The sequence below is a fragment of the Danio rerio genome, chromosome 11 (assembly GCF_049306965.1).
Source record: "Danio rerio strain Tuebingen ecotype United States chromosome 11, GRCz12tu, whole genome shotgun sequence".
Classification (NCBI taxonomy): domain Eukaryota; kingdom Metazoa; phylum Chordata; class Actinopteri; order Cypriniformes; family Danionidae; genus Danio; species Danio rerio.
In genome coordinates, this window is record NC_133186.1 from 43,713,349 (window position 1) to 43,737,500 (window position 24,152).

The window sequence follows — 24,152 nt, forward strand, 5'->3', positions numbered from 1 at the left end:
TGAGATATGTGCTAATGTCAATATGTCTGTGTGTCTGTGTTTTCTCCAGCTGCTGTGGACTATCTGGCCAAGAATGTGAGTCTGTCCACTCAGAGACGGATGAAGCTGGGCGATCATTCAGCGGTGCTGGGACTCCTGCAGGTGGAGACAGGACAGGCCTACTGAATCTGACCATACAAACACACACACAAGCAGCTCCTCCAGTGTGTGTCAGGATCTTCCTCTGATTTACAATCTGTCATGCTCAATCTGCCACGATTCTGGTCTCTTAAACAAGACAAGAGGACCAACAGCAGACGCGCAGACGGACGCCAAGAACACACACATGAGCCATTTCCAAAACTAACTGTGTGCATAGTCGTGTGTGAATCTCAGTGTCATTACAGCGCTTGTTTTCTATCGATATTGTTATTACGATTGCCCTTACAGTTGTTGTAATTATGATTATGCTAACTATTGTTTCGTTTCGTTGTTTCCAGATCCACACGTAGCATTTTTTTTTTACTCATTTGAACCCGAGGTTTGTACGTGAAATGCTGACAGTGGGCTTAAACTGGGATTGAGTATTTGTGTGTGTGTTGAAAGTGTGACTGCTGGTTTTCCACTTTCGAGCCGTGATGTTCCTGAGCGATTTGACCTTCTCCGACTTCATATTTCACTCGACATTCCATGCGAACTTGGCCACTCTGTGGGAAGTCTGGCTTTCTGCTGGGAATTAGCAGAGATTTTAGAGGACCAGCCATGCTTTTTCTCGTTTCTCAAATGCCCATTTTGTGCTTTGAATAATCTGTGAAGACAGAATTAATTGAATTACAGTTGAAGTCAAAATTAGGAGCCCCCCTTTTTATTTTTCCCCCAATTTCTGTTTAATGGAAATATTTTTTCAACACATTTCTAAACATAATAGTTATAATAACTCATCTCTAATAACTGGTTTATTTTATCTTTGCCATGATGACAGTAAATAATAATTGACTAGATATTTTTTTAAATACTTGTATTCAGCTTGAAGTGACATTTAAATGCTTAACTAGCTTCATTAGGTTAAAGTGAGGGTAATTAGGCAAGTGATTGTATAACAGTGGTTTGTTTCAAAACAAATATTGCATAAAGGGGCTAGTAATATTGATCTTAAAATGGTTTAAAAAAATTTAAAACTGTTTTTATTCTAGCCGAAATAAAACAAAAAAGACCTTCATCCAGCGGAAAAAATATTATCAGACATACTGTGAAAATTTCCTTGCTCTGTTAAACATCATTTGGGAAAAATTCAATCGGTGAATAATTCTGTCTTCAACTGTGTTAAAAAAAATAATAATGAATAAATAAATAAGAATTTTTATTAAAAAGAAAAGATAATTTAAAAGAGACAAAAACTTGTAAACATTCATATCGAAAAATGCAATGCAACATTTATCATTCCACTTACTGTAGATAATACAGTTAGATTTTAAAAGCTAAGTCAAATATGTCGAATGTACAAGTGGTTTTTAAGACCAAACGTTTTCTTTATTTGAATTTATAATTTTTTTAAAGGACTCTCTTCTGTAACCAAGGCTGCATTTATTGATCAAAAAAGCGTAAAAGTATTGCAATTCAAAATATAACCTTCCTGTTTGAATATATTTAAAAATGTAATTTATTTCAGTGATGTAAAGCTGAATTTTCAGCATCATTACTCCAGTCTCCAGAATCACACACTAAAAAAATGAGTTCTGCAAAAACAGTTGCAAACAATTTATATGGGTTGAATTTAAACAAACAAATTCGATTTTAGTAAGTAAGTCATGTGTATTTATATAGCGCATTTATCATGTATGGCCATACAGCCAAAGCGCTTCACAATGATGAGGGCGGCCTTTCCACACCACCACCAGTATGCAGCATCCACTTAGTGATACAGAGACAGTGAAAGAGCCAATTCAGTTGATGGGGATGACCATTATGGTAAGAGTTCATGGAGGGATTGTGGCCAGGACACTCTTTACGAGAAGTGCCATGGGATTTGTTATGACCACACTGGGCAGATTTGGCCAGGATACCGGTGTCAAACCCCTACTTTTTATTCAAGGACATCCTGGGATTATTAATGAGCACAGAGAGTCAGGACCTCGGTTAACATCTCATCCGAAAGACTGACAGCATAGTGTCCCCTTCACTATACTGGGGCATTAGGACTCACACAGACCGCAGAATGAGCACCCCCTTCTCTCCTCTCTAACACCACTTTCGACAGCAACCTACTTTTCCCATGTGGTCTCCCATCCAGGTACGACCAGGCTCAGCCTTGCTTAGCTTCAGTGAGTAACTGGTCTTGTGCTGTAGGGTGATATGACTGGCTATTAGTAATTTAAATTAAGTAATATTCAACGTAATTTGTTTAAATTCAGCCCATATAAATTGTTTACTACCACTTAACCTAAAAACATGCAGTAAGTCCAATGAATCATCTTTAAATCATTTTTTTTCACTGCATGATCTTTCTAATATGCTTATTTGCTCTATTATAATAATATGCATTATAAAACATCAATTCAAAATAAGATTTTTGCTGCTTGTTCAAACTACTTGAATTCAAAATGAGCTGAATCAACTAAGGGTGCTTTCACACCTTATTTAGTTCGATTGAATCGCAGTAGAGTTCGTTTTCCCTCTTGGTGCGGTTCGTTTGGGCAGGTGAGAATGCAGCAATCGTACTCGATTGCGCACCAAAAGCGGACCAAATAAGCATACCGAGACCTGCTTGAAGAGGTGTTCTCTGTATGCATTCAAACGAACCCTGGAGCGGTTAGTTTTGGTGAGAATATGATCCAAACTAAAAACAGACCCAACCGCAAAAAGTACTGTGCCTTTCGGACTAATTCAGCTGCCGTAGGCCGATGCGTTGTGCATTATGGGATATGGAGGAAAAATATTTGTTGACAGCGCTTTACCAACAGAGAGAGAGAGAGAGAGGGAAAAACATTACCCGATGCATCGTTGGTAATATTTCCGCAAGATGACCATGTCGCAGTTTAGCTAAATTAATTGACGCCTCCTCCTGAAGTGACGAGTGATGCATTAAACACTGTTTTCCAGCCGCAGCCGCGCTTCATTCTCGAAATGTATAGTTTGTCTAAAGCAGGTATACAATCAGCCAGCGCAGTCGTCCCTCCAGAGTAAAAAGCAACATTTTTTGTCTGCCGGTTTGTTTACTTGCAGGAGTTCATTGGCATTTTCCCGCACGTTAATTCTGACCAATCAATAAGCAGTTTAGTAATATGTTTAACAACATCTGGCCAATGAGAGATGTGGATTTTGTCAGATGACTGCATTTTGGTTCGTTAAAACTGGTTCGGACCAAAGCCAGCAGTGTGGTGTGAAAACGCAACTTAAAGACGGCAGAAGATGCAACAATGTATCATTTATTGCGCTTGGTGCGGACCAAATGAAGCGAACTACAGATGTGAAAGCACCCTAAATTCTTGAGGGTTTTTGAGGAAACCCTAATTCTCTTATGTTTCATCCACTTAAAATTGTTCAAGCAATTAAGGTAACTTAATCCATTTGTGTTGGGACAGCATAAAGGAATTGTGTGGAGCCCAGCATTTTGTACTGTTTTTTAGTGTTGTTTTGTTCAGATATTTTGATAAATACACTAAAAAAGAAAAAAAAATGTTTTGTCGCAAATTGTTGCAAACAATTTAGATAAGCTGAATTTAAACAGACAAATTAAGCTAAACACTGCTAAATTTAATTAGTTTAAATCCACTCATTTCTTTCATTTTCTTGTCGGCTTAGCCCCTTTATTAATCCGGGGTCGCCACAGCGGAATGAACCGCCAACTTATCCAGCACATTTTTTACGCAGCGGATGCCCTTCCAGCCGCAACCCATCTCTGGGAAACATCCACACACACATTCACACACACACTCAAACACTACGGACAATTTAGCCTACCCAATTCACCTGTACCACATGTCTTTGGACTTTTGGGGAAACCGGAGCACCCGGAGGTAACCCACGCGAACGCACACAGAAATGCTAACTGAGCCAAGGATCAAACCAGCGACCTTCTTGCTGTAAGGCAACAGCACTACCTACTGCGCCACTGCGTCGCCTTGTTTAAATCCAGCCCACATAAATTGTTTGCAACCACTTAACTTAAAAAAAAAAAATTAATTTAGTGACTCATTTTTTCAGTGTGGCAAGTTTAAATGTGTTTTCTGACATCCTACATGCTTTACTGTCACTTTTGATTGATTTATTGCATCCTTGGTCATTAATAATTAAAAACAAATCCAACTATCCCCACATGTTTGATAACATTCCTCAATCAATGGTTTACATTTTCTCTCCTTTTTTTTTAAATATTGCAAACTCACTTAAAAGCACACGCCGGGGCTCCTGTAATTACGATCTCTTGCATTCACAAATTTGTACAATAATAATAATAATAATAATAATGATAAGTCGTAACCTTCGGACATCGGTGTAGCACTCGACATTTTGACACATAAATGGAATTGTACAGTAGATGAAGCAGATCGTTTATTGTTTGTTTATAAAGAATATGTTTTATACTAAAACAGAAAAGGTGTCGTGTGGTAGATGAAGCAGGGGATACGTGTAAGTCTTCTATTCTATTGTAATTTTGTGTTTATATATTTACTGCTTTGCTTTTCTTTGCTTTCAATAGTTACGTATCGATTTTTTCCTATAGGATTCAAGGTGTATGTTCGAGAGGCTCTCGATTTAAAGACTCTGAATCATAATGTCATGATTCCACGTGTATTTGAGGATGAAATATTTGGACCATTTTGGAAGTGGAGACTTTTTTTTGTGACTGATGGCTTGTTTTACAGACTGTGGGAAAAACGCAGCAGAGTTTGGTGCTAAAAATGACCGTTTCATGGGGTGTGTTTGTGGAGAAGAGGACTTTAAAGAAACCACCCGCTTAATATCTTCATCAGAAAGACTTCTAGTGTCCATCCACGGCTAACACCTTTCTTAATCAGCATTTGGATATTAAAAATATTAGCCATCGGGGACGTCGGACTGAGCTCCTGCTTTCGTTAGCGTTTGTGTTTCTTTGCTTTCAGCATGTGTGTACGTTACCATGGTATAATTTATTCTGCTGTATGAAGTAGTAGCTTTAGTGGGAACCTTGTATTTGGTATTTACTACCTTCAGCCTGTTGGTGTCTTTACTGTAACACTGGCGTAAATGTTATCAATTAAAGATCTAAAACTGATTTAAAGATCAAACCTTTACTGTGTGTTTCATTTCAGAGTGCTTTTGGTTGGGAAAGGTTTGTTTATGACTTCTGACTTTTTTTGTTTGTTTGCTTGGTTTTATTAAATGATTATTGTTTTGATTTAGGCAAAGCAATGCAGAAAAAAAATATATATATATTTTTTTATTTTATATATACAGTTGAAGTGAGAATTATTAGCCCCCCTGAATTATTTGCGCCCCTGTTTATTTTTTTCCCCAATTTCTGTTTTATTGAGGAACGATTGTTTCAGCACATTTCTAAGCATAATAGTTTTTAAAATGTATTTCTAATAACATATTTATTTTCTCTTTGTCATGATCACAGTAAATAATATTTTACTTGATATTTTTCAAGACACTTCTATACAGCTTAAAGTGACATTTAAATGCTTAACTAGGTTAATTAGGTTAACTAGGCAGGTTAGGTTAATTAGGCAAGTTATTGTATAACATTGGTTTGTTCTGTAGATAATCGAGAAAAAAAATAGCTTAAAGGGGCTAATAATTTTGTCCCAAAAATGTTTTTTTTTTTTTAAATTAATAACTGCTTTTATTCTTGTCGAAATAAAACAAATAAGACTGTTGTCAGGTTTAAATTCTTTATTATTATTCTTTATTTATTTATTATTACTAAGGGGATTTTGGGAATTGTTTTTATTGCTCTATAATTTAAAGATTTAAAAACGCTGTAAACAGCCTGGAAAAATGTGTTTTTCAAAATGATTCATTCATATTCCTTAGGCTTAGTCCCTTTATTCATCAGGGGTCGCCACAGCTGAATGAACCACCAACTTATCCAGCATATGTTTTACACAGCAAATGCCCTTCCAGCTGCAACCATCCATACACACTCATACACTACAGTCATAGGGAGAACATGCAAACTCCACACAGAAATGCCAACTAATTCAGCCGAGACTCGAACCAGCAACCTTCTTGCTGTAAGGCGACAGTGCTAACCACTGAGCCACTGTGCTGCCTTTATTTATTTGTTTGTTTTGCATCAGACTACAGTGTTAATTCATCCAGTTGCAGGACCTCCAGAAGAGATTTTTAACACTATTTTAACAAACTTTTTCCTAAGATTTTTGATTCTCATTTGCAGGATGAGTTCATTCTGATTGCTGAAAGTCAGAGTCAGTTTACAGCTTAAAATAAAAATCTAAGAATGCAAATTCTTAGAAGTAAAGGTATAAGAGCTGTCACTGGGGCGGTACCATTCTAAAAGATAAACATTTGTACTTAAAGGGTCCATACTGGTACCTCAAAAGTATTCATTCATTTTCTTTTCGGCTTAGTTCCTTTATTAATCCAGGGTCGCCACAGCGAAATGAACAGCCAACTTATCCAGCACATTTTTATGCAGCAAATGCTATTACAGCCGCAACCCATCTCTGGGAAACATCCACACATCCTCATTCACACACATACACTACGGACAAATTAGCTTAACCAATTCACCTGTACCACATGTGTTTGGACTGTGGGGGAAACCAGAGCACCCGGAGGAAACTCACACGAACACAGGGAGAACAGGCAAACTCCACATGGAAATGCCAGCTGACTCAGCAGAGGCTCAAACCAGCGACCTTCTGGCTGTGAGGTGACAGCACTACCTACTGCACCACTGCGTCGCCCCCAAAAGCATATTTTTGTACCTAAACATTTTAAAAGGACCACTTTTGTACTTTTTATGTACTAATATGCACCCTTGAGGTATTAACAGGGACCCTTTAGTTACAAATGTGTGTCTTTTAAAAAGGTACCACCCCAGTGACATCTCTCGTGCCTTTATTTCTGAGAGTGTATGATGAACACAGATTGATGATTTTGCAGGACCTCCAGAAGTGACTGATTATTGAACTGACACAATCTCTTTCCTTGATAGGCTTGGAGTGAATCTCTGCGCATGTGAACAGACTGTGAAACTCAGTATGTACAGTACAGCTGTGGGAAGTCCTTGATTCTGTGCCGTCCTGAATGTGTGTGTGGTTTGGCCTGGACTCATGTGGCAGATCCTGAATGAGCGGCACATACTTCAGGAACTGCCGGTATGTTGATGGCATGAACGCAGATTCCAGACCACATGATGCCTAAAGCAGCTGCTGCGCTCCTGACATTTCACACATACTGCAGATTTCAGCTGATGATAGCTCAATGTAGACATTTGTGCTTTAAGATGGATGTTTTAATGATCAGTTTCAGTTTAAAAGCTTCATAAACTGCTTGGTTTTTCATTGGAAACATCATTTCTGAAATATGTAGAACTAAATAATTCAGCATCATTTAAAACAAAAGCATGGTCAGACTTTATTTTACAGTTCATGCTATTAACAAACCATTAACTAAGACCATTCGCTCAATAAGGGCGACGCAGTGGCGCAGTAGGTTGTGCTGTCACCTCAAAGCAAGAAGGTTACTGGATCAAGGCTTGGCTAGGTCAGTTGGCGTTTCTGTGTGGAGTTTGCATGTTCTCCCTGCGTTTGCGTGGGTTTCCTCCGGGTGCTCTGGTTTCCCCCACAGTCCAAACACATGCGCTATAGGTGAATTGGGTAGGCTAAATTGTCTGTAGTGTATGAGTGTGAATGAGTGTTTATGGATGTTTCCCAGACATGGGTTGCAGCTAGAAGGCCATCCGCAGCGTAAAACATATGGTGGATAAGTTGCCGGTTCATTCCGCTGTGGCGAACTCAGAATAATAAAGGGACTATAAGCTAAAAAGAAAATGAATGAATGAATGAATGAATGAATGAATGAATGAATGAATGAATGAATGAATGAAAAAACCAAGACAATAAATATGTTGGTAGCACTTTACTTTAGGTCTCAATTCCTGCTATTAACAATTGGCATATTACCTGCCTATTATTAAGATATGATCTTTTTCTGCCTCTTTATACCTACCCAATTCCTAAACCCAACTTCTACATTACTAACTATTAATAAGCAGCTAATTAATAGTTTATTAGTTAAGGGTTTGTTAATAATGTGAATGGTGACCTAAACTAAAGTGTAACCAATATGTTTATGTTCCTTTGACTTGTTTTAATGTTTAATCAGGTTTCAACTACATTTTTATAAGTTATATAAAGTTTAACTTAATATTTGTAGGTTGATGAAATTAAGATGAATAGACAAGTTTATTTGATTCAAGTAAAGTGTAAGATTTTTTATAGTGTAGGATTGGGGGAGTAAGTGCTAACAAACAGTTAATATAACAATAATAGAGGAGTAATAAGTAAATGCTGTAAATTGTTACATAATGTGTTTGGTAACACTTCAGTTTAACTCATAATTGATTGTAATCTTTTTTTGTTTTGTCTTGTTTTTTATCATATATATATAATTTTTTTATATACAATTTTTTTATTAAATCTGTAAATCTGTATTAAATCTCTTATTAAATCTGTAATAAATCACTTATTAAATCTTTATTATATCTCTTATTAAATCTGTAATAAATTTGTATTAAATTTCTTTTAAATCTGTATTAAATCTCTTATTAAATCTGTATGAAATCTTTTAGTAAATCTTTAGTTAATCTCTTATTAAATCTTTATTAAATCTCTTATTAAATCTTTATCAAATCTCTTATTAAATCTGTATTAAATCTCTTATTAAATCTGTAATAAATCTCTTTTTAAATCTTTATCAAATCTCTTATTAAATCTATAATAAATTTGTATTAAATTTCTTTTAAATCTGTATTAAATCTTTTAGTAAATCTTTAGTAAATCTCTTATTAAATCTTTATTAAATCTCTTATTAAATCTTTATTAAATCTCTTATTAAATCTGTAATAAATCTCTTATTAAATCTTTATCAAACCTCTTATTAAATCGGTAATAAATCTCTTATTAAATCTTTATTATATCTCTTATTAAATCAGTATTAAATCTCTTATTAAATCTTTATTATATCTCTTATTAAATCGGTATTAAATCTCTTATTTAATCTTTATTATATCTCTTATTAAATCGGTAATAAATTTCTTATTAAATCTTTATTATATCTCTTAATAAATCGGTATTAAATCTCTTATTAAATCTTTATTATATCTCTTATTAAATCTGTAATAAATCTGTATTAAATTTCTTTTAAATCTGTGTTAAATCTCTTATAAAAATCTGTATTAAATATTTTAGTAAATCTCTTATTAAATCTTTATTATATCTCTTATTAAATCGGTAATAAATCTCTTATTAAATCTTTATTATATCTCTTAATAAAACGGTATTAAATCTCTTATTAAATCTTTATTATATCTCTTATTAAATCTGTAATAAATCTGTATTAAATTTCTTTTAAATCTGTATTAAATCTCTTATAAAAATCTGTATTAAATCTTTAGTAAATCTCTTATTAAATCCTTATTAAATCTCTTATTAAATCTATAATAAATCTCTTAATAAATCTGTAAGAAATCTCTTAATAAATCTTAATCTTTTTTTCTGTTGAATTATAAAGAAGCTATTTTGAAAACCAGTAACCGTTGACTTCCATAGTGTTTTCTATTTTTCGACAATTACGTTTCAAACCAACTTCAGAATATCTCCTTATGTGTTCAAGAGCAAGAGAAAAACAGCAAATAAAGGTTTATAACCACTTAAAAGTGAGTAAATAGTGAGAACATTTTTATTTTGAGGATGAACAATGCTTTTAACGGCATTTTACCTTCTAGTAATTCATACCACAGTGACTCTCTTAACATTGTATGCATTAGCCAGATACTTTAATCCAAAATGACTTCAATATGGATTCCGCGAGAACTGAACCCATGACCTCAGCATGTCTATATCCATAATACACTGACTGATTTCAATGGCTCAGCAGAGCATAAACCTAATGTTTTCTGCTCCTGACAGCCTCATATGATTGTGTTAAAGTCTTTATACTCCACAATGTGCTCTTCATCCCATATTGTTTGTGTTTCGGTGGCAGTCCTCAGTCAGATGCATGTGTGCGGTGTTCGCAGTGTCTTCTAGATTAAGCGAAAGCACGTGTTCTGGCTGTCCCATCGAATCCTGCAAGTTTCTCCGTCTCCAAGGCACCACCCCGTCAACCGTGTGTCCTCGTCTTTGTTACCCTCGCCTTTTGATCCCTTAATTGATTGACTACAGGAGGAGGATTCAACGGGACCCACAAGAGCCAATTCCCTTCGCTTCTCTGGAGAGGTTCTGATAAAGTGCGGCCCGTATATGTGCTCCCTACACCAGACGTATGGCCATTGAAGGTGGCTATGAGCTACGGTGGCTTAGCCGCAAGCTTTCTCCAGGGGCCCGGGCTTGTGTCCTGCCGGTAATGGGCTTGTTTAGATCAGAGGGATGGAAATGAAACTGTTGAGCCGCGGAGAGGAGGCTGCTGGTGGACTGCTATCTCCCAGGACGCAGGCCCCACGGCGAGAGGCATCTGCATGGGATGCCTGCTAGATTTGGATCTCATTTAAGAGAGCGAGGGCTCAGGAAAGCCAGCGGTGAGGAAGCAGGACTGCACAGGCATGGAGAATGAGGAGGTGGATGGACCTGGCCTAGGAAACTCAGTGAAGGACACTTTAATGAAGCCATTATTGCCCCACTTTTAGATTTATGACACACTTCGGAGGATTGTGTTATCAATGAGAGTAAACATTTTAAAAGTTTCACAAAGTAAAACTCTCAACTCGTTGAAAATACTCGCCTCAGCCTACATTTTTACAAAATACGTTGCTCCAGGTATGTTTGGTTGCACGTTTCAGGTGACCAATCCACTAGAGGGCGCTGATGGCATTTTTTGGGAAGCTGAAGAATGTTACTTAGAGTATGTTTTGTTGTACAGTACGTTTCAGATGCATGTTGCTCTTTCACACCTCCATGAAAAAATAGGACTTGTCATACATGTCACCTAGCAAAGCACTGAGCCAAACCCTTTACTAAACCCAACCAAAAGCGTTTTTAAAAGCAGACTTAAAAGAAATTGCACTGCAACCACATAGTTTTACCTTGATTTTACATTGCTTTTATTTATTGTGTGGAAGTGTGGTTCCTCAGACTAAAACCCGAGTGCTCTGCAGCACAAGTACAACACTGACACATTCCTGTGGATTAAGAGCCAGTGAATGTTATCAACAAGAGCAGAATGTTTTAACTCGTGGAAAATACTCGCCTCAGCCTACATTTTTGCCAAATACGTTGCTCCAGGAATGTTTCATTACACGTTTCAGAGGACCATCCACTAGAGGGTGCTGATAAAATGTTTTGGGAAGCTGAAAAAAAGTATGTTTTGTCGTACATTTCAGATACATGTCATTCTTGTACACGCCTTGTACAGATCACCTAGCGAACCACAGGCCTAAACTCTTCCCTAAACCCAACCAATAGTGTTTTCATAAGCAAACAAAAGAAAAGTGCACTGTGACCACAAACTCAAGTGCTCTGCATCACCATTACAACACTGTACTTGTGGACTGGACAGCAATGAGGAATGAACCTGATCCAGCAAACTCAGTGAAGGATGCTTTAACAAAGCCATTATTGCCCCACTTTCAGGTTTATGACACACTCTGGAGCAAATCCTGAAAAATAGCGTTTTAATCCTCAGTAATATGTCCCTTTATGTATCATTAGGTAAAAGTGGGCATCACATGCTTTTTATTTTCCTGGCAATAACATCCCAGGTCTTTACTTTTAAGTTTCCTTACAGGATGTTGACCCACTTGTAAGAAAAATGATCAATACACGAAAAATCTTACATCTAACTTCTTCAAATTGTTTCATTTGCATATAATTTTACCCCTCTGATTACAAAGAGTGTGTTATAAAAGTGAGCATCCTAGATTAGATCATTTGATCTTGGAAGAATGTAGATTGAATTGATAAAATCTCTGACTTTTGACTTTCACAAACTTCACTGCTCAGATGTTTCTCTTTCCAACGTTTAGGGGACATTTCACTCATGTTGAATAGGAACAATCGAATAACAGAACAGAAAAATGCTCTCTCAGAGGTACAAAAGCTGTACAGTTTCAAAACGTACATATTTTACCTAACACTTTGGCTACTTTGGCACCTTAAAGTACTTTTTTATACCCTTAAATAGGTACACATTTGTACTTAAGGCAGGGATGCCCAAACTTTTTCGTATGAAGGGCCAAAAGGCAAATATCAGTGAGAGCCGTGGGCCAAAGGTAAATATACCAAACTGTTTTACATTACAGTTGCCATGGATAATTTCCTAATTTATTTCATATTTCTAAATAAATCTAAAATATGTCTTTAAATTGTATTATTTAATGCAAAATATAACTTTTAAAATGATAACTTATAACAATAAAAAAAAATCACATTTATAACACATTGGAGTTCAATGCTGAATAGTCAAGCAGAATCTGCCCTTGACTTGATTTGCTCACCAAAGTCTGCATTTAAACTAATACTGGTTCATTTACACCATTTAATTGATGCGTTTAATTTCAGTTAGCTTTTATTATTATTATTTATTTTTTATATTTATTTTTGGCCTATTTGCCTTTATTAAGAAAATAGGACAGTATTTCAGACAGAAAACGAAGTGGGAGAGAGAGAGGGGGTAGGGACAGGAAATCTCCTCGAGCCGGGATTCGAACTCGGGATGCCCCGAAGTGCTAATGTTCTATTTGTCAGTGCGCTAACCACTAGGCTATTGCGCCAACTCAGTTGGCTTTTAACAATAAAACAAACAAACAAAGGATTACATTAAATTTAAATTAACAATCTCTAAACCATCCCCATTGTTCTCCGATGGGACGGTTGGCCAAATCCAAGGTTACCACTGGCCAGCTTTGGCCTGCAGACGCTAGTTCGGACATCTCTGCTTTAAGGTTTGGAGCTGATACTGTAGCTTGCGTTTTTTTATTACAGAGAGTGCAGCAAAGCAGTCTTCATCCATTCATTCTTTTTCCTTTGGCTTAGTCCCTAATAATCAGGGGTCACCACCGCAGGCTGAACCGCCAGCTATTCCAGCATATGTTTTAAGCAGTGGATGCCCTTCCAGCCACAACCCAGTACTGGGAAACACCCACACACACTCATTCACTCACACACTCAAACACTATGGCCAGATTAGTTAATCCAAATCACCTATAGTGCATGTGTTTGGACTGTGAGGGAAACTGGAGCACGCCAACACGACGAGAACATGCAAACTCCACACAGAAATGCCAGCTGACCCAGTTGCTGTAAGGCAACAATGATAACCACTGAAACCATATTCATCATTTAAACCAATAATTTGACATTATTTTAATATAAAAACGGTTCATGTGTGTCACAGTTCTTTAACAATATCTCACGGTGGTTGTTAGGTAGTGACTAGGAAATGTTTGGTTCTGTATAACAGGTACATTCTTGCTGTTTAGGCCCAACAATTAAGACAAAGAGATCTGACTGGGTTGTTTTTCCCCATATTGTGCAAACAAACAACAAATCAGCCTGATTTCATTTGAACAGCATCTCAAACGCATACACATACTGTATATGTCATAAAATGAGGCTTTAAAGAGGACCTGATCCGGGCAGATTACACTGGAGGTGTTCTTCTCTGAGGCTTATGTGTCTTAAGAGAGCTCCGCTGTTTCCGACTGTCATGGCTGTCACAGTGAAAGCACTTGCGGAGACCTGTAATTCTCTAAATCCCGTAATTATTCCACGATACATAATGTACCTGCGCCGTGGCCCGTCTGACGTCCCACTTTGACTCGGGCTTTGCGCAGACAGAGGCCTCTGTAAGCTGGGATTTCAGTCTCATCTTTGGCAGCGGGAGATCTTCCAATATGTAAGGCCTTAAATTTGCAAGAGCAAGTCGAATTAAGATATTTCAGCCGGCTTCGTCTTGAATGTGTCATTGTCATCATCATCTGGGGCCGGGATAAGTCTTCCCAAAGAACTTGCGAAGAAGTTCTTGACTTGGAGTTGTGTGCGCACGTCGGAATTGTTTATTTTTTCCTATTCTGTTCTTCACACAAACACACACACACACACACACACCTCTCGCCTCTGTAGATAAGCGCTCTCTGTGCAAGAATAAAGGCCCACTGAAGTTGGGAATCTGAGAGATCGCTCCCCGCGATAAGGCGGCTGTGAAGCCAGGTTCGATTTACATATAAAAATCAGCACCGGCTCGGCTGGCAGACTAATTAATATTAATAACTAAAATGCAAATGAGCTCAGGCAGAGAAGGAGGCCCTTACGGAAGAACAAACCGGGCTTTTGTTGGGGATTCACACACATAAGCCTCTTCTGAACGTAAGAGGGCTGCTAACAGCCGTAACGCCTGGGCATAGAGCGCAATACACAGAGACAATTTTTCTAGATAATAGCCTATCACGCAGGATACAATTTAAATTAAAAAATGCAATTTTCACCTTGAAATGAACAAATGATTACAATTTCTATACAAATTAAGGCATCCAGGCTGTGGCTCAGTGCAGCGCCAGGGCCATGAAACTTGACATAATTGGCATGAAATACATTTTCAAATATTTGTATTTTGTCCATCGCTTCTTGGCTTCTGTGGGTATGTGATCTTACCTTCTGGCGGAGGGAAGAAAAAAAAACACACACACATAAAAAAAGGAGAGAAAATCATCAGAGATAAAAAGCTCTTCAACGGGGAAGATAAAATGTGTAGAAGTGGAAGGCAAACACACACACAAGCGCACGCGCTCAACCCCTGTGGCTATCTCTAAAAGCCAAATTATGGTTTCTTATCAAGGCAATCATATCTAGCAGTTATCTGCCGCAATGATAGACACCCTCTCCTCCCGATATCTCATTCTCTCTCAACGTTTTTCTGTCTGAGCTCTTATTTATTTGTGATTAGGGACAGCCTTTGGAAAATAAATAATTGTGCAGGAGAGCCAGACTTCTCCCTGGATTTTGAACTTTAGAGCTTCTTTCAGATGTCGGCAGATAAGTTCCTGCACTCGAGGGCCAGGATCGCCGTATCTCCAGTCTTTCTTTCTCTCATGTTCTTTTATTTGTTGCTGCGTGCTTCGTGTTTACTCTTTATCTAACATCTCGGGTTTGCTTTCAACATGTTTTCTGAAGTCGCGCAGAGAACAAGCATCGTCTGTGTTGGTTTATAGGATGCAAATCATTTCTGCCATCTTATAAACAGGCAAAGTGCTTTGTATTTAGTGGAAAGCTGGAGTAGATGTTATGTTGAATGTTTATGCTGCTCATTTTCATGTAGTCAAAGCATATCATGATCAAAAAACCCAATGAATTTCGGCCCAGGTTTGGCATAAAGCTGGCACAGCAGGCATCCGGCACTGGCATACAGCATGTGGGCTGAACATAACCCAGGTTTGGCATTGGTGGCACCGTCTTTAAGGCAGCACACAAGACATGGGCAACATGTCAAGTGCAGTATTTGGTCCTGATGTTAAAAACTGATATGTGGTCCACATAAATTTGTCTCACATTTCATTAATTTTCTACCGCTTTTCCGGGGTCGGGTCGGCTCTACTCCAAGCTCCATCCGATTGACAGAGCTCCTCACCCTATCTATAAGGGTTCGCCCTGCCACCCTGTGGAGGAAACTCATTTCAGGGGCTTGTGTTCGAAATCTTGTCCTTTCGGTCATGACCCAAAGCTCATGACCATAGGTGAGAGTAGGAACGTAGATTGACCGGTAAATCGAGAGCTTTGCCTTTCGGCTCAGCTCCTTCTTTACCACAACATACCAGTATATGAATCGCATACTGCTGCCGCTGCATCAATCCACCTGTCAATCTCACGTTCCATCCTTCCCTCACAAGTGAACAAAACCCCAAGATACTTGAACTCCTCCACCTGGGGTAAGGACTTTCCTCCAACCTGGAGATGGCAAACCAACTTGGAGGTGCTGATTCTCATCCCAGCCGCGTCACACTCAGCAGCAAGCTGCTCCAGTGCATGATGAAGGTCCATGTTCAATGAAGCCAACAGAACAACATCATCTGCGAATAACAGAGATGAAATCTTGTGGTCCCCGAACCGAACCCCCTCCAGCCCAAGGCTGCGCTTTGAAATTCTTTCCATAAAAATTATGAACAGAATTGGTGACAAAGGTCAGCCCTGCCAGATTCCAACATGCACTGAAAATAAGTTTGACTTATTGTCGGCATTGAGAACCATACTCCTACTCTGTTCATACAGGTACGAGACAGCCCTTAACAGAGCGCCTCTGACTCCATCTGACCCTCTACAGAATGCCACAAGGGACAGTCGAATTCCTTCTCCAAGTCCACAAAACACATGTGGACTAGTTGGGCATAGTCCTATAACCTCTAAAGCACCCTGGTAAGGGTATAGAGCTGGACCAGTGTACCACGGCCTGGACGAAAACCGCATTGTTCCTCCTAGGTACAACTATCGGCTGGATCCTCCTCTCCAGTACTCTGGCATAGACTTTTACCGGGAGGCTGAGGAGTGTGATCCCCCTATAGTTGGAGCACACCTTCCAGTCCCCCTTGCCCACATTTAAAATACATTTAAATTATGTTTAAATAAAGAAAAAAATTCCACCAATCAGGTTGCTTTGTGAAAAACACGCCCATAACATGCTTAAAGAGCAATGCTTCATGTTTTATTAGTTAATAGTTCTATATTTTCTATTAAATATTTTATTAATAAAAGCTTTACATGTATTGTTCCTAATTAGCTCATGTTAGTAAATACACCTTATTGTAAAGTGTGCCCTATATATAAAGAAAGATCAATAAGCAATATTAAACCAGCTACCTCTTTTCTTTCAGCACTCAAACTCTTTTTCTCTCCTGTTCTTCATCACAGGCATGGACAAAATACACTAAAGCTGTGACAGTGATGTGGATCCGCCTTTTCTCTGTCGTCCAGAGGTGCACATCAGATTTCAATAGCTGACCTCTTAATGCCCGGGTCAGAGCCGCACCGCCAACGATTTCACACTGAAGATGAAAGGGAAATGAGCAGGAGGATGAGGGGGAGCAGGAGACCCTGAACCGGCCGAAACGCTCCACTGACCAGCAGGAGGAGAACAGGACAAACCCAGCTTTCACACACACAGCAGGACAACAAACCCCCATCACATAAGGTCATATACATGGATAATATATCCTGACAAAAATGAATGCTAATGTCAATTGTACTGTCACTTTAATTACTTTTTTGAACAGATTTATTTATGTTTTTCATTAAAATTTTTTATTTTACCTTCTTACCCAGGTCATATACAGTTGAAGTCTGAATTATTAGCCCTCCTGAATTATTATCGATTTTAAAAAGGCACCTAACCCCACTCCTAACCCCAACTCTCATTAGGGCAAATCGTACTAAATTATACGAATCAGATCGTACGAATTCATACGAATTAGCCACTAAATAAAAAAGTTACGAATTGCCGTGAGATTGCGTTGTTGTTTTTTTTACTATTGTTTGTAAGTGATTTGTCTCTGTGTTCGTTGTATCATGAAATGCTACTGTCCTAATTTAATTTCCCCTGGTTTGATTAATAAAGTTGTTAAACTTAAACTCAAACAGTAATGCTTACTTAAGTTGAAAAAATATATATAATAAACACGTGAAAAAAATTGTATTTGTATTACATTTAAACAAAAATAATTAAACTAAATATATAATAAAATAAATAAAGCAACTGTTCAATAATTATTAATAATTAGATTTTTTTCCAGTACACTTAATAGAAAACTGAACCATTACCCTTTTAATCACTAGGCTGTTTAAGCATGAAAACACAATAGTGCTGATGATACGGTCTCTGTTCTGAGGACATTCATTGAGTATTCATTTTTCTGTATCTTATTATTATATGCATTAGTGATTTAAATGATTGTGTGTGTGTGCGTGCGTGGGTGCTTGTGTATGCATGTGTGCATGGAATGGTCAACTGGAGTCAGAGATTCTCCTGATTATCCAGAGATGCTGAAGCAGCAGTGGGTCTGTTCACACAGAGGGGCTCATGAGTCTGTCAGGGGGCATTTAGCCACTGATCTGCTCACAACAATGAGCTGAGCTGATTGCTTCTGGCTGGGATGTTTTAGGCTGTTTTTACTGGATCTGAAGTTTGTGAAATTGCTGCACTGGTTGTAGAGCAACTTTAAAATAACAGCAACTCTTTTTATTTATTGTTTTTTTTTTTTTAAACCAGTGATTCATTAAGAATATCTATGCAATCTTAAAAGTGAGGCTTTAGAAGGCGAGTTTCACACTGATGACAGGGAAGAACTTTTTGGTCCAGAAAACAAATTAGGGCGAGGCAGTGGCGCAGTAGGTAGTGCTGTCACCTCAGAGCAAGAAGGTCGCTGGGTCGCTGGTTCGTGCCTCGGCTTAGTTGGCAATTCTGTGTGGAGTTTGCATGTTCTCCCTGCATTCGTGTGGGTTTCCTCCGGGTGCTCTGGTTTTCCCCAAAGTCCAAAGACATGCGGTGCAGGTGAACTGGGTAGGCTAAATTGTCCGTAGTGTTTGAGTGTGTGTGTGTGAATGTGTGTGTGAATGTGTGTGTGGATGTTTCCCAGAGATGGGTTGTGGCTGGAAGGCCATCCGCTGTGTAAAAACTTGCTGGATAAGTTGGTGATTCATTCCGCTGTGGCGACCCCGGATTAATAAAGGGACTTAACCGACAAGAAAATGAATGAATGAATGAAAACATATTATTAGTGAGCAGTTCCACTATAAAGAACCTTTTATAAAATGGAAAATTACATGGATGTTGAAGGTCTTTCAAAAATACTGCAAGTAGAAAAGAAAAAAAGTAGTTTAGTGATGTGCTTTAATGCGAATACCAAAAAAGTCTTATGATACTCAGAGATAATCTTGAGATACAGACTCTCAGTCAAGATAAACATTCATTTACTTTGAAAGAAGAAAAAGTTGATACATGACGTTTTTTTTTATTTTCTCTAAAACAAAATGTCATTCTTAAAATAGAAACAATCTGCCAGAAGATCTGGTTTTCACTTTTACGTTTATTTTATGACTCCACTGGCATTATTTGCTATATAAATATTCTTAATGTATGTATCTTCATAAGCTGCTATCCACTGAGGCTGTGATTGATATCTGTCTGTCTCTGTCCATCATCCATCTGTATCTGTCTGTTCATCCTTCTGTCTGTCTATCTGTCTACTAATCCTTTCATTCTTCCGTCTGTCTGTTCATCTTTTCCATCTGTCTGTTTGTCTGTCTGTCTGCCTATTTTTCCATCTGTCTTTCCATCTTTTGTCTGTCTGCCCATCCTTTTATCTGTCTATCTGTCCACTTGTCTGTCCACTCTTCTGTCTGTCTGTTCATCCTTCTCTCTGTCCATCTGTCAATTTTTCTATCTGTCCATCTGTCTGTCTCTCTCCTTCTGTCTGTCCATTTTTCTGTGTCAGTCCATACATCTGTCTATCTGTCCATCTGTCTGTCTCTCTCCATCTGTCTGTCCATTTTTCTGTCTGTCTATCTACTAGTCCATCTGTCTGTCTCTCTCCATCTGTCTATCTATTCTTCTCTTTGTCCATTTGTCTGTCCAACCTTTTATCTGCCTGTATGTTTGTCCATTTGTCTGTCCATCATTCTGTCTGTCTGTCCATCTATCCATCTTTCTGTCTGTCTGTTTGTCCATTTGTCTGTCCATCCTTCTGTCTGTTTGTCCATTCTTCTCACTTTTAATCAATATATCCATCTGTTTGTCCTTCTGTCTTTCTATCTGTCCGTCTGTTTGTCCATCCCTTTTTCTGTCTATCCGTTCATCTGTCTGTTTGTCTATCTGTCTATCCATCCTTCTGTCTGTCTGTCCATTCTTCTCTGTCTGTCTGTATGTTTGTCCATCTGTCTGTCCATCCTTCTGTCTATCTCTCTGTCCATCCATCTATCCATCTGTCTATTTGTCTATCTATCCATTTGTCTGACCATCCTTCTGTCCGTCTCTCTGTTTGTCTGTTCATCCTTTTCTATATCCATATCTCAGTCTCTCTGTCTATCCTTTTTTCTGTCTATCCGTCCATCTGTCTGTCCTTCTGTGTCTATAAATTCGTCTCTGTGTCTGTCCATCCTTATGTCTGTTTGTCCACACGTCTGTCTATCTGTCCGTCTGTCTGTCCATCCTTTTTTCTGTCTATCCGTTCATCTGTCTGTTTATCTATCTGTCTCTCCATCATTCTTTCTGTCTGTCTATCTGTCTGTCTTTTGTTTGTCAATCCATGTGTCAGTCCATCTGTCTTGTCTGTCTGTCCACCTGTCCGTCTGTCTGTCCAGCTTTCTGCCTGTCTGTCAGTCCATCCTTTTGTTTATTGATCCATCTGTCTGTCTGTCTGTCTGTCTGTCCAGCCATCCATCGATCCTTATCTCTGTCCATCCATCGCTCTGTCTGTCTATCTGCACATCTGTCTGTCAGTTCATCTTTCTGTCTGTCCTTCTGTCCACACTTCTGTCTGTCTGCCTGTCTGTCTGTCCATGCATCCTTATCTCTGTCCATCTATCACTCTGTCTATCTGCACGTCTGTCTTTTTGTCCGTCCATCCATCCATCAATCCATCCATCCATCCATCCATCCATCCATCCATCCATCCATCCATCCATCCATCCTTATCTCTGTCCATTCATCCCTCTGTCTGTCTATCTGCACGTCTGTCTGTCTGTCCGTCCATCCATCCATCCTTATCTCTGTCCATCCATCCCTCTGTCTGTCTATCCGCACATCTTTCTGTCAGTTCATCCTTCTTTCTGTCCTTCTATCTGTCTGTCTGTCTGTCCATTCTTATCTCTGTCTATTCATCTTTGTCCATCCATCCCTCTGTCTGTCTGTCTATCTGTCTGTCTGTCTGTCTGTCCATTCTTATCTCTGTCCATTTATCTTTGTCCATCCATCCCTCTGTCTGTCTGTCTATCTGTCTGTCTGTCTGTCTGTCCATTCTTATCTCTGTCCATTTATCTTTGTCCATCCATCCCTCTGTCTGTCTGTCTGTCTATCTGTCTGTCTGTCTGTCTGTCTGTCTGTCCGTCCATCCATCCCTCTGTCTGTCTATCTGTCTGTCTGTCTGTCCGTCCATCCATTCCTCTGTCTGTCTATCCGCACATCTTTCTGTCAGTTCTTCCTTCTTTCTGTCCTTTTATCCGTCTGTCCATTCTTATCTCTGTCCATTCATCTTTGTCCATCCATCCCTCTGTCTGTCTGTCTGTCTGTCTGTCTGTCTGTCTGTCCATCCATCCCTCTGTCTGTCTATCTGCACATCAGTCTGTCTGTCCATCTTTCTCTGTCAACCTTTATGTCTGTCCATCCCACCATCAATCCGTCTTTCTGTCTGTCTCTTGCTGTCCCTCTCCATCTCTGTCTCTCCTTCTCTATCTCTCTCTCTCTGGTGGGGGGGGGGTGGGGGGGGGGCAGTGGCAGAGAGACTCCTTATGCATTCATGAGCAGAGTGGAGGATAAATAAAAAGGTTCATTACCACGCTAAAGTGTTACTAATGATATGTACCTGCCACCCAGCACCTCCGAAAATCTAATGTGACACACTAGAATGGAAAATCTATTCGTCCTCGGTGGGCCACCAGTGGTGCCGCAGCACGCCGTATGGAAATTTCCCACTGCCTGCCCCTCCATTTGCGTCTGTCTCTAACCAATATTTACAATTCCGCCGCTATAATGTCCTACCAGGCCCTTTATGCCGCTGTCACGACCTCCATATTAGCTGAAAATTGGTCTTTTCAAACTTAGCAGGGGAGCTTCTCTCTCCGCCGTCGATGCAGTGCTTGGCTGAACAGCATGAGGGCATCATGGGAAGACTCTTCGACCCCCCGGCTGACTCTGCAGCAGTGCGTGCTTCTTTATATCTGATAGAGAAGGTATATATACACTCTTCATACATATTTTGATGGAAAAAAAATAGATTAAAAAAGATTTAATCCCCCCAAAAAACAAAGTGACACACACACAAAAAAAAAGATTAGTTGTATTCAAACAATTTATATGTGCTAAATTTAAACAAACAAATTAAGTTGAACATTACTTAATTTAATTTGTTTGTTTAAATTCAACCGATATAAATTGTTTGCAACCACTTCCCTTAAATGTAGTAAATCCAATGAGTCATTTTATCAGTGGATGAGGCCATCTCACAAATCACCACTTACATCATTTCAAGAGTTCACATGCAGCTGATGATTGATTATAAAGCTTGTTTGGCATGCTGTCTCAGGAGAGAGCCCTGAGCTAGTAAGATTCTCGAGCCCGGGGCTCCCTCCCATTTGCAAGGCGAGAGGGGAGTTTGAGCTCACACTAATACAGTTAGGGGTAGAACCAGAGAGGCAATTGCAGATTAGGAAGTGAGGTATAGACTAAATAGTTGAGTTTATAGTCATTTCTTGAAGACAGCGAGTGACTCTGCTGCTCTGATGCAGTTAGGGAGTTCATTCCACCAACTGGGCAGATTGAATGCGAGAGTTCGGGACAATCATTTCTTCCCTCTTTGGGATGGAACCACGAGTCGACGTTTATTCACAGAACGCAAGTTTCTGGGGGGCACAAAAATCTGCAGAAGTGAGAGCATATAAGAAGGAGCAAAGCCAGAAGTCGCTTTGTAAGCAAACATCAGAGCTTTGAATTTGATGCGAGCAGCAACTGGCAGCCAGTGCAAACGGATGAGCAGCGGAGTGACATGTGCTCTTTTAGGTTCATTAAAGACCACCCATGCTGCTTTTAAACTCTAAAAATAATAATAAGGGACAAAGAATAACAATCACAGTCAAATGTTCAGATGCGTTGTCAGTGTTTACAGTAAATATTTACAATTGGGGTGAAATTGGGTTGGAGCTTCCCTGGGAAAACGGTAGTGTTGGCAGGTATGCAGCAGTCCCACAACATTCTGACACTCGATGACATTCAAATACCCTGTCAGAAAAGTCTAGTGGCTGCGATGAGCTTTTTACAGTGTCTGCTATAATGTTAATGTTGTTTTCTTGTGTTTACATAGTTGAATATGGCCACAGTGTAAATACACAGTATAGTTACAATCTTAATGCCACATTATATCAGTATGACACCATAATATATGCTTTCAGTGTTTTCTTGAAGGTAAAAAAAAAAGAAATAACACAACTGGAATAACAACAGCAGTCGCCATTGGGATGGGTCTATACTTATCAGCAACACCTTAGATATAATTGTAAAATAATGAATGCAATAGGCAATTTTTAAATGTTTTGAAGCATGCCTCATCTGATTCTGAGTTTATGTAAGTGTTTTATAATTCTACAATAAAAAGCAAATTTTCCATGTAGATGCTTAACACTAAATGCATCAGCTTTTCAATATTCAAGACTCTCGGCTTCACTCAGGTTGAGCGCTTTACAAAGGCACAAACAAACGGAGGCATTGACTTCTCAGTTTGTCGTAATTAACTTATGTAAATAGGCATCGTTATCCAGTGTTTCTAAACAGCAGTCGGGATGTATGCTGGTGTAATTATCTCATTAATACAGTGAACATGGATGGAGAAGCAACAGCCTGTTAAAAACCTGTGTGAGGTTACCATGGATACCAGGCTTAAGTGGCTTATTGGTTGCTCAAGTGAGCTTGGAGCGTCATGTGGAGGAAAATCACGGTGTGTGTGTGTGTGTGTGTGTGTGTGTCACAAAATCATCACATTAATTATTATTTAAATTCGCCAAAGTTCAATTATGCATGGCAAAAGTGTGTTTGTGTGCAGATCTGCAAGAATAGCAGTGTAAATAGACAGTGTGTACACAAGATTTACCAAAGCAAAGGTTTAAACATCCATTATGCTCCATTATTATGTCATACTTGTATAAATATTTAAAGGACTGTGCTTCATAAACAATCATTTTATATATATATTCATTCATTCATTCATTTTCTTTTTGGCTTAGTAGCTTTGTTTATCAGGAGTCGTCACAGCGGCT

The 24,152-nt window shown here is 38.8% G+C and overlaps 1 protein-coding gene and 1 long non-coding RNA gene across 3 annotated transcripts in view; both read left to right on the top strand.

Annotated features, from left to right (window-relative positions):
* Positions 1 to 5,246, top strand: part of pax7a (paired box 7a) — a 135,897-nt gene extending 130,651 nt beyond the window's left edge. Inside the window, exon 9 of one of the 2 annotated variants that reach the window (XM_009306286.4) lies at positions 50 to 5,246. In XM_009306286.4, the coding sequence (XP_009304561.1) occupies positions 50 to 165 (116 nt within the window). In that variant the 3' untranslated portion in view covers positions 166 to 5,246. The remainder of the gene's footprint in view (positions 1 to 49) is intronic. The other variant, NM_131325.2, reaches the window with a different exon arrangement.
* Positions 1 to 17,840, top strand: part of LOC141376673 (uncharacterized) — a 227,007-nt gene extending 209,167 nt beyond the window's left edge. The window contains exons 5-6 of the long non-coding RNA XR_012387368.1: positions 7,145 to 7,307; positions 17,046 to 17,840. This is a non-coding gene — a long non-coding RNA (uncharacterized lncRNA). The remainder of the gene's footprint in view (positions 1 to 7,144; positions 7,308 to 17,045) is intronic.
* The last annotated feature ends 6,312 nt before the right edge of the window (positions 17,841 to 24,152 follow it).